Genomic DNA, 11,404 nt, shown 5'->3' with positions numbered 1-11,404 from the left:
TCAAAAAAAAAAAAATTTGACGTTCCAGTTTTTGACACGTCAAAAATTTTTGACGTGGTGAAAATGCCACGTCAAAAACTTGGATTTTTTTACACCCGCCCTTTTTAACCGGTGAGATACGTTAGTAGAGTTTTCTGACGTGTCAGTCAGAAATGGCTGGTCAAAAAAAATGTCAATTTTTGTAGTGATATAAAGAGGATTAGAGTTCTCCCAAATGTAACGTGTTTTTTTAAAATTACCATTAAATTTGAGATGATCATTATTGAATTTTGATCTTAGTGATTTTAAATACAACATCACATTTGGGAGGATTCTAATCCTCCAACAAATAGCAATCACTAAATTATGTCTAAGAGAGAAATTTTTATTTAATAAGTAAATTAAAAGCTATCAAAGTTTCCCAAATGTCATTTTTTCAAACTAATTTCTTCGTTTAAGAAAACTTTTCGTTCGAGTGAAAAGAGTTTTCACTCGAACGAAAAGTTTTCTTAAACGAAGAAATTAGTTTGAAAAAAATGACTTTTGGGAAACTTTGATTCTTTTCCCTCGAACGAAAAGTTTTCTTAAACAAAGAAATTAGTTTGAAAAAATAACTTTTGGGAAACTTTGATAGCTTATATAAGTGTAAAATGGTGTTTAAACTAAGGAACTAATATATATTTATTTTTAAATTTCTTCAAAAACCCATGCATATATAATAGATGACTTCAACTTTCATCTATCCAAAAATTTCAAAAGAGCAAGTGAAAATATGGGTGCGAGGGAACTTGTGTTGGTGATGATTATGTTTATTGTAGTGCAGGCCGGTGCCGGTGCCCGTGACCCTCCCCCTCCCTCTCTCCCTCCCTCTTCCGTTTTGCCTCACCTTCTCTCTTCTTCTGATCAAGAGGCCCATAATTGGGTGGAATGTGCACGTCAGATGTTGAAGCATTGCAATATATTCATAGATCGAAAGCTGTTTTAGAACCACAAGTGGGTTTGTACAAAGGTTGTGTGCAAGCGACTCTAGACCGTTGCCATGCTCCCTTAGACATTGCCAATCGTTGTGTTGTTAATTGCAAGAGGTTTCCAAGCAACGGTGTCGGTTTTGGTATATATGTCCATCCATAGATACATATGTATGTCTCTCTCCCTAATTTCATGGTATAGTTAATGCCTTGTTTATTTCAACATAAGATATTTTTTTATAAAAAGTTATGCTATTTAGTAGATTATTATACAACTGTCATATAACTAAGATAATACGGCAGTGAAAAACACTTTTTTTTTTTTTTATAAGTATTAATTCAATGCCTAAGTGTCATTGCCACATCATCAACTTAAAATGTTTTCAGATGACTAAAAGAAAATAACATTTATGAGGTCTAAAATGGTTTAGACTTCTCATATGCGTAAACCATTTTTTGCTGCTCTCTCACACCCTCGGGCAAGCAATTATGAGAGTGCCCCTTATGAGCCTATTTGCCAAAGCAAGTCTCGAGCTATCCAAACATTTGCTCAAGCAGGTGGACCCTCTCACAATTACACTAGATCTAAATCTCAACACCGAATGCCTTCTACTCTCATGCACTCTCTTCCTCCATAACTCTTTGTCTCTTTGTCCTAAGAAATATTGGCTATTTTTTTAACAAGTCAACCTCCGAAAAATGTTTTTCAAACTATTTTCAAGGTTACAAACAAACAGCAGAAAATAGCCATTTTTTTTATAAAAACAAAAACCAGCTAAAAATATTTTACGCTGAAACATAAAAGGCCTTAGTACTTGGTAGCCATGCATTATGCATGGATACATATGCGTATTCCCATATTCCCAAAGTGTGTACTAGGGCTCTCATATTTCATGGTATATTACAAGCACAGGCTCACGCATAGCTTTACTTGTTAACGTAATCTTATAATCTAATCGCTCGTAATGTTGCAGATACAGAGAAAGCAAAAGATTACGTAGAAAAATGCTACAGCAATTGCAACAAGAAAAACTAGCTTCTTAATAATATGTACTCTAATGTATTATCCCCCTTTAACCCTTTTCCCCATTTGATTAAAAAGTACTGGGAAAAATAATGCTTCTTTGTTCAAAGAATAAAATCCGTACAACTGATCAATACTTATCCAACATGCGTTGTCACATCGTTTTTTTTTTTTTTTTCATTCACTTTAATCAATTTATGTTTTTTCAAACAACTCTAGACAAAGGAAGGTTTTCAAGTGGTCAAGAATTGGGTTCAATACCTTCCCCATAGCTCCGAGAAATCAAAATCTCTTGGCCTATCAATCAGTCTTCATTATGTTAAATTCTAGTGCGCAAGACAAATCACAAATATTACACTTACCTATCAAGAACACACAGTAAACTGAATAGAGTTTTCCTACAATCGAATTTCAAAATTGACATGGAGAGAAAATTCTGGCTTCATTGGTCCAAACTCTAAAGCTTCTCATCAGATGGTATCTGTATAAACCAATGGTAGTGTGTTTGAATGGATACGTTCATCAAACAGTGAGAGATGCACCATTGTCTGCTGCTGTAAGATTGAGTATCATTGTGGCTGCCTTCAAAGCCCTGATGGGGTTAAAGGAGAAACAAAAATATTTTAGTCTCCCAACAATACGGGCCATACGACAAAGTTCGAACTTAAGAGAAAATGAAACAATATTGAGACATCATCATTGACATTGCAAGACCTTTTCTTTAAAAGGAAAAGGAACAATGCAGTTGTAACCATTACAGACTAACAGAGAAAAAGAAAGAGAGGTGGGGAAGTAGGTAGAATGATAGGTGCTTTGGGACAATTGAAATTATGAGATCGAAAATTGAAACAAATATAGATGCTAGTTGTTTGTGAGTGGAAATGACTTCCAAGGAGTCCAAGTCTGCATAAAAGGACTCGTTTATTCTTGGAAATGACTTCCAAGGAGTCCAAGTCTTCATAAAAGGACTCATTTATCCTAATTTATCTATTTCTTTTTTGATCTATTAGAGGTTATGTTTGTGTTTTCTTAAGGAAATCAAAGTAAGGAATTGCCATTCTGTACCAATATGTCTATTACATTGGAGTAATTATATAAACCTCATAGCTGGACGGACCTTAGTTTATAACTGAACCCTGAAGTTTCAATTGCATCAGTACCTATGCTATAGTTTCAAAATCATTGCAATTTACCCAACATAAAAGTATTGTACTTTTGTAGGTTTCATATCTGGAAATCCATTACGAGAAGAATAGATCAAATATATGATCAATATGCCTTTACAACTTCTTTAAAGTAGAAAATCCTATATGATCCACATAACGAATGAAAATCTTACATAACAATGAACATTTCTCTATTATGAACAGCAGAGGCAAATGATTTCAATGTTTTTCAGCCTATTGGGTGGGGGCACTGAAGGCAAAGATTGCACGGCCAAAGCAAAGGGAAATTCATAGGAATGGTGTACTAACAAAGTAAGCAACACAAAATTATCTAGATCAGAACATGTTAAAACAGCATTCAAAGAATTCATAGATCCACGACACTAACACGAGAAAGAAAGTATAAAAATTATTATTGATGAAAATTCATACCATGCTTCAGGTGCCTGGTACAGGGCAGCTGAATTGCCAAAGCATGAAGCAAGCATGTCAGTGTTTATCACACCTGGATTAAGTGCAACAACTGCCATTCCATCAGGCAACTCCTTTGCCACTGATCTAGTCAAACCTTCAACTGCCCATTTTGACGCACAATAAGGTGCAACCTGTTAAAATATGATCAGGTTTTAATAAAAGTTTTAAGATATTAATAAAGGAGTCCTAGATGCGAATATAACCATGAAACAGAAACTTAAAGGAGAAGATAAGGCTAATGCAAAATTCTCAGATAGCATTGCATAAAGTAAGCTCATTATCCATAATTTATCAACCTCCGTATTAGTGGAATTTCTTCTATTGTTGTTCTTGTTTCAGTCCATTAAATCTCAGGTTTTAAAAATAAATTACTTGGAATCTTCTCCACCATCTCGATTTAACCAAAAGTTATTCAATGTAGACAGCAACTTGTTGTCTGTGTAAAGCATCCTCACATTATTCTTGAGAAAATATGATGAGACTCATGCATGTGATTTCAGGAGAAATTCCCTTGTATACTAGTAGATTTAGAAAATTATATATTATTATCATATAAAAAATAAAAATATAAAATCATGCATCCATCTAATCAAGACTGAAAGAAAGGATTTTATTTGCAATAGCATCATGTCAATTTACCAGTGCAGCGCCAGATCTTCCCCACCCAGAAGACATATTGACAATAATTCCTTGCTTCCTTGTAATCATCAGAGGGATGAAGTGACGCAACATATTTGCTACGCCTTTTACGTTTGTATCAATAACAGTATCGAACTCTTCTTCAGGAACCTCCCATATCTTGTTGTTTCTATTGATGGTACCTGCATTGTTTACTGGAACACCCTTTATATTAGTCCTACATATGCTCAGAATAAATGCCAGGCAACAACCAAAAAGGAAACGTAGGATAACCGCTCATCAAGGCATGATGACTACTATGAACCAAAATGCTTCACTGGGCAATGAAATGCCACCAAGCAGTATAGTTGTTTAAAATGATATCAAACCCTTTTTTCATAAACCCTTACAGTGCCAAATGCAAAAATCTCACTAAAGAAGAGGAATGAGTTAAGAATGGGAAAAAAAACATGAACTTCTGTGCCTCTATATAATTAGCACATTTCAATGGTAAGATTCAAATGATACATATATATCACCAAAAAAAAATCAAAATACCCATAAAACACTGAGATTTCAAGATTTTTTATGCAGTGTCCACGGCAGTGCATACACTGTTTTCATTTGGCTAGTGGCATTTCACATGCACTCCTCGTCGACAGTTGTGTTTACAAAGATAGTTAACGTATACTATTTTGACAGACTAAATGATCCAATTCGGTACAAATATAACAGAATCAAGCAAAACTTTGGTAGTCACACCAGACTTTCTGAATGGGGTTGGTCAGAATCTTGGAAGTCCATTTCAGGCTTAAAACCCTATGTGTATCGATTATTATTATTTCTGGAAAAAAAGAATAGATGAAAACATTTACCAATAGAGTTAAGTTTAAGCACGATCGAACAAGAACTTAAAGAGCTCGACTGCAGGTAACAATATACATACCGATGATGTCCGGAACACCCTTTTTCTCCACCACAGCACGCGCCAACTCTTCAATGCTGCTATTAGATTTCTACAAACACAAAATTTGGTCCTTTTAGTAACCAAATTAAAACTCACTAAAATAAGGAACAATAAGGAAGAAGCAATAGCACAAACCCTTGTGGTTACTAAAAGATATCCTGAAACCGAACAGAATTTTATCAAAACATCGCAAATCCAATTATTCCTTACCACCAACTTCTATGAGAAAAATTCAGATAAATGGAGAAAGAAATGAGTTTATTCTTCTTCTTACCACCAACTTCTATGAGAAAAATTCAGATAAATGGAGAAAGAAATGGGTTTGTTCTTCTTCTTTTTTTGTTCCAAATTTTCAATCTTTCAGTATGCGTTAGAAGTAATACATAAAATTGGGCATGTAGGGTCCCATAAAATTGCTTCAAGTAGGGCCTATGGCTATAGATTTCAAATGGGTCATCAACATTACTAAAAATGACAGTGAAAATTCCTCAAATTCCCATAAATTTCAAATTTTTATCACATTCTTGAAGTCCAAATAAAAAATAAAAATAAAAACGAAATTTAATTTAACTACCAGTACAACACAGGTATACAAACACAAATGTGTGGTCTAAACAAATGCTATGAAAGAAAGCAGAGAGAGAGAGAGAGAGAGAGAGAGAGAGGGAGGGGCTGACCACATCAGCGTTGAGGAACAAGTGCTTTTCAGGGGAGGAGAGCTCCGATTGGAGGGAGATGAGCTTATCGTGGGTGCGAGAGCAGCCAATAACGGTGTGGCCCCTCTTGGCGAGCTCGAGAGCCAGCGCTCTCCCGAGCCCTTTGCTCGCCCCGGTTATCAGCACGGTCCGCGAACTCGCTCCCCCCACTCCGTTCATCCCGTTATACGACGTCGTCATACACCCGCGCAGCACACACTCTGTCTCTGTCCTTCGCTCTCTTAGCAGGGAAACGAAACTCTAGGCGTTGATGGAGCATTTCGTATTTGTCTAGAGTGAGAGGAGGAGGGTATATATCCGCGTCCTGGATGAAAGGTGCGCCAAGTGGCAAACCAGTTACCATTCTTTTCCCATGGGTGAAAAGGCCATTGATATCACTTATCTACTAATAGCGTTAGAGAAGATTAAAAATGTTTAACACTCAAAAAAATTTATTTAAAGAAAAAGAATACTTGTTTGGTAAAAAATTAAAAACGCTTTTAAGAGTTCAAAAAGCTTAAAAATTGTCAAAACACACTTTGATAAAAGCTTAAAAATAAAGTTTTTATCCAAAAGCTCTTTTTGAGTTAAAAGTTCTATTTTTCAAACGCAATCTCAAACAGACTCTAAAACAACTAATAGCAATTGCTGTTATGTTTAGGTGGTTAGAAAAACCGATACTAAGATGGTCACGAACCACCCCCTTTGTTTTGTTATTAAAAAAAAAAAAAACTAATCGAAGCCTTGGCGGGCGGCCACCTAGGTTTGACTCCTTTTTTTATTTTTTAAGCTTAAATAAACACATAGCATTTTTCATTTTATTACTTAGAATAACGTGGTAAGTATTACATGAACAAATGAACAACCCCCCCACCCTTTTTTTTTTTTTTTTTAGCAATACGAGGAAACCAGAAGGGTTATATAAGGAGGCATTTCCTGGTCCTAATGTAAGAAAAAATAGGAAAGGTATTGGGTATACTTTCAAATATATAGTCAGAAGAGGCCAACTTGATGTAATGGACTTAGGGCCTATTTAAGTATGCGTTTAAATGGTTTAAAAATGCGTTTAACATTCAAAAAGTTCGTTTGAATGTTAAACGCACTTGGGAGGATTACTTAGCATAGGATTTATTCTACATGTGAGGGTTACATAGGATTTATTCTACATGTGAGGGTAACTTAGCATTTATAATGCAATTAGGAGTTATATGTGTGAGATTAATATTGGAAGCTAGAAGAATCCTTTGTAGTATATAAATACTTATGTAAGCAAGTCATTTTTATATAGCGAATAAGAGCAACAATGTAGCCCTTTGGACTTTATCCTATGAATATAAGTCATAGTCCGAACCCCATAACTTATTGTGTCTATTTTCTTCATTCCACATTTTCTTTTAATTTCTTTTACGATTTTCTTCTCTTTCAATTTATGTCTTTCTTCTTGTTATTTCTATCTGTCTTGCTCAAATTAATCCCAATCGCCCTCTAAATTATGCCACTGTTGACAAAGAAGGACTAGTACGGATTTTCTCTAAGGTTAAAATTTCCTATTGTTTTAATTTGTACTTGATAAGTAATTCAAAACATATTTTCTTGGAGGTCGGAATTTTTAAAGGAGCACAATAATAATAACCCGATCAAAAAATAAAAACAAAAAATGCTAGAAAAATCGAAATCCTTCTAAAGGTGTGTTGCAAGTCGTTTTCTTTAAGAAATTACTTGCCCATACCAGAAAAAACAAAGGAAAATAGAATCTTTATGTGTTTTAAAAATTGGACTGCTATAGACTATTAATAGTTCTAGAATGGCAGTTATTTGTATCTATTCATTAAAAACAATAATAAAACTATTAATCCAACAGTCATAAACTGTTAATTTAATAATAATAATAATAAACTATAAATCTAACAGTAATAAAATGCCAATTATAATAAACTATCAATCTAATATTCATACACTGCTAATCTAATAATAATAAATTGTTATTTTAACAAACACTTAATTATGACCATTATATTAAATAATTATCAATGATTATTACAAAATAGCCTAACACACATAAAGCACATAATATTAAAAAATTATGTATACTATTAAAAAAAATATGTACTTTTCAAATGAGTATAAACAATTTTTCTACCACCCAATTTATACAAAATTTATGGCTTTACAAAAATAAATGAAGCCATTGAAACAAAATTTCGCAAAAATCATGGAAATGGAACTAAAATAAAGATATGGTATTCCCAAGAGCCAACTCAATCGGCTGGGACCACGCTTAATAAAGCGAAGGTCACTAGTTCGAATCTTCATCTCCTTTTATGCGGACATGTCAAAAAAAATAAATAAATAAATACAGATATGGTCTGTCCAAAAAATAACAATAGAAAAGCCAACAAAATAATCACATCTTTAAAAAATTAAAAGAAAAATAAAAATAAAAATAAAAATCTTAACCCCGAACCAAGGCCTTGTCTCTGAGTAAAGCTTCTACTGCTCTTCTCCCAGAAAGCAAAGCACCGTCAAATGTAGCCGAAGTCAAATGGTCACCACACGCGTACACACCCGACCCGATTCTAGGATTCTTCATCAAATCCGTTGGAGGCCGTTGATCGGGTTGTGCAAACCCGATCCGATACGTTCTCAAGTGCCTCCACGACCCCACCATTGAATCCCCAAACCATCCCGACAGCTCCCGGATAACCTCAGCCCTCAGATCATCATCAGACATGCCCTCAAACATCCCGATCAACGACACCGAGACCAGAGCCTTTTCCACTGGGCCATACGACGGAGCCACATTTGTAGCAAAGAACATGTTGTTCACAATGCCCATGCCCGACCCGTTTAGAAACAACACTGGATCTCGGACCGGGACTTGACTCCGATCCATACTAAAATACAAACAAACCGTGCTTCGAGCTGGTTTTTGCTTCACCGTTACCGGTTCGCTACTTCCCGGCAAAAGCTTAACCGCTTGGGGTTCTTCAACGGCCACTATAACACCAAGCTCGCTCCTAATAACTTCGCCGTTCTCTAGCCTCACACTCGGCGAACCCGAACCCGAATCCGGTTCTTTAATATCGACGGAAACGACTTTGGAATTCAACAGGATCGAGTTGGGTGGCAATTTCGCCGCCAATTGTTCGGGGATTGCGCCGATACCATTCGCCGGAAGTGCATTGTCGCCGAGGGCAAGACACTTGAAGATAAAATGGAATAGCCTTGACGTTGTCTCGAGCTCCCTATCGAAGAAAATTCCGCCGAAGAAAGGGCGAAAGAACCTCCTGATTATGGAATCGGAGAACCCGAACCTCCTCAACAAATCGATGGTGGGAAGCTCTTCCGAAGTGAGAATTTTGTCGTCGGATTTGGACAAGACCCGAAGCGTCGTCGGCGCAAACAGAAGCTTGTCGAAAACCGAGCCAATGGGGTTTGCGAGGGATTGTATGGAGTCCCAGAAGTGGCGTAAAGGGTTGGAGACAGTGTGGAATTGGGAGTTGTAATAAACCCGAGCGCCGGAGTAGAAGTTGCGGAGGTTTAATGATGGGTAGTGAAGGAGTTTTTGGGCTTCAGGGTAGGCGGTGATAAAGATTTGGAAGCCACGGTCAAGAAGAAAGCCGTCAACGACGTCAGTTCGGACGCGGCCGCCGACGGCGTCGGAAGCTTCGAGGAGGAGGAAGGGGATGTTGCGGGAGTTGAGGTGGGTGGCGGCGGCAAGACCCGCAAGGCCAGCTCCGATGACGACGACACCCGTGGATTTGGGGTGCGATTGTATTGGCTGGAAGGACGAGGAGAATGATGATACTTGGGGTTTGGGTAGAACGCGGTGTTGGTGGTGGGCGTATTGGGGCGGGGGAAAGGGAGAGAGGAAGACAGTCATCTTTGGATGAGGTTTTTTGGTTTCGGATGATAGGATTGGATATTTGGATGGGATGGCCACTCTGAGCGGGAGCTGGTTTTGTTGCTTATGTGGTTACCTTTCCACGTGTCTCCACGCCATTCCTTTAATAAGAAGAAAAAAAAAGAAAAAAAGAGATCTACGATCCATCATATCCTCCAAGGATTGAGAACTTTATTTTGCAAGCCAAACTTATTAAAATTATGTGGTGTTAGAATATAGGAAAAATATATAAAAGACGACAAAATCTAGAGAATTTGGGGGAACTGCATCCAAATGTAATAATACTGTAATTGTTTGTAAGTGTGGATGATTATTCTAATTCCAATTACCTCTCATCACACCAACTGAGAGGCCCAAATATTAGAAGAGCAAGTATGTATGGTATATAGATTGTTGTGAGCGACCATCATGAGCAAATTTCATCAAACACAGGCAATCTCTTTTTCTTGCTAGGACCATAAAGAACACTCTCAAGATAGGCATTAACGTCTTTCCTTGATGGAGGCTTTCCAGTTGAAGAATGTGGCAGCACAACCTCAATGCCATCATCTTGGGGAGACCAGTCGCCTTCAGTGATACAAGTGGTGGAGAGATTTTTGCTCGTGCCTTCTGTTTTGGTGGGTAAGGTTGTTCGGGATGCTGTTGCCATGAGCTGACAAGCAAAGCGATTCTTTGGCCCGTATGTTCCTGTTCCAAAGACACAGTATGGCTTGTGTGTCTGTGTCTTTACAAAATCACAAACATAAATACATAAATGCTATGTTAACAGGCAGATATAAGTAATTCCTTTTTTTTTTTTTTTTTCGTTTTTTTCTCTTCTCATTTTTCACCTCAGATTTGTTCTTGGCAGGGAAACGAGTTGGGCGTAGCTCTTCCTTTCCATGTGCAAACTGCACAAAAAAAAAACAAAAAAAAAAAAAGGAAATTTATCAATTCTGCATTCAAAATAAGTTGAGTTGAATTGGAATATTGTTTTGTTTAAAACATTTTCAGAATCCTGGTTTTTTTTTAAAAAAAAAATTTTAATGTTTAAACAAAGACAAACAAAAAAAAAAAAAAAAAAAAAAAAAAAGTTAAGTAAAACGGCATTATATAACTAAAAAGAAAAAGAAAAGAAATGGCATTATATAACTAAAAGAAATATATATATATAAATTTTTTAAATCTCAGCCATTAAAGGAGATGATGACTATTTTTGATGTCATGATGAGAAATCGGAACCGTCCGATTATCGGTCAAAAGTGAGAGATCTATTGGTTGGGGGTGGGAGGAGCTGACCTGGCATTTGTTGCCGTGGCGGCAGCGTCCAGAATCCTCCCAGGAGCGGCAAATGTCGGTCTTGTAGAGACTCTTCCCACCAGACGACGGAGAAGAAGACAACGTCGTGGAGCCTCCTGAAACGGTGACGGACCTCGCGAACCTTCCAGCTGGAATTGCTGAGGTGACCAGAATCCCATCCATAACCAGTACGTCCTCCTCCACCTTCACTGGCGTGGCGTAGACGGTCGGCGACCTCACCACATCCAAGTTCTCCACCGGAGAGAGCGGCGCGTACTTGAAGGAGTCCGGAGACCCCGCGCGGAGGTACCTGAAGAGCTGCGACTCTCCG

General features: G+C 37.1%; 3 protein-coding genes across 5 annotated transcripts; all 3 read right to left on the bottom strand.

Annotated features, from left to right (window-relative positions):
- Positions 1 to 2,209: 2,209 nt before the first annotated feature.
- LOC132178737 (NADPH-dependent pterin aldehyde reductase) lies at positions 2,210 to 6,213 on the bottom strand. The gene is made up of 5 exons (XM_059591255.1): positions 5,874 to 6,213; positions 5,176 to 5,245; positions 4,251 to 4,444; positions 3,570 to 3,742; positions 2,210 to 2,563 (listed from the first exon to the last, which is right to left on the bottom strand). The coding sequence occupies exons 1-5, from the start codon at positions 6,090 to 6,092 to the stop codon at positions 2,494 to 2,496; spliced, it is 726 nt and encodes a 241-aa protein (XP_059447238.1). The 5' UTR covers positions 6,093 to 6,213; the 3' UTR covers positions 2,210 to 2,493.
- Positions 6,214 to 8,245: 2,032 nt separating this feature from the next.
- On the bottom strand, positions 8,246 to 9,794 carry LOC132179208 (15-cis-phytoene desaturase, chloroplastic/chromoplastic-like). The gene has a single exon (XM_059591875.1). The coding sequence runs from the start codon at positions 9,772 to 9,774 to the stop codon at positions 8,344 to 8,346; it is 1,431 nt and encodes a 476-aa protein (XP_059447858.1). The 5' UTR covers positions 9,775 to 9,794; the 3' UTR covers positions 8,246 to 8,343.
- A 254-nt stretch (positions 9,795 to 10,048) lies between these two features.
- Positions 10,049 to 11,404, bottom strand: LOC132179467 (uncharacterized; the record flags this gene model as incomplete). Of its 3 annotated transcripts, none has more annotated exon segments than XM_059592197.1 (3): positions 10,049 to 10,519; positions 10,626 to 10,685; positions 11,074 to 11,404. In XM_059592197.1, coding segments are annotated over 3 exon segments (709 nt in total), but the record flags the coding sequence as incomplete, so codon positions are not given.

The sequence above is a fragment of the Corylus avellana genome, chromosome ca4 (assembly GCF_901000735.1).
Source record: "Corylus avellana chromosome ca4, CavTom2PMs-1.0".
NCBI lineage: Eukaryota > Viridiplantae > Streptophyta > Magnoliopsida > Fagales > Betulaceae > Corylus > Corylus avellana.
This window is presented reverse-complemented; position numbering and strand designations above follow the sequence as displayed.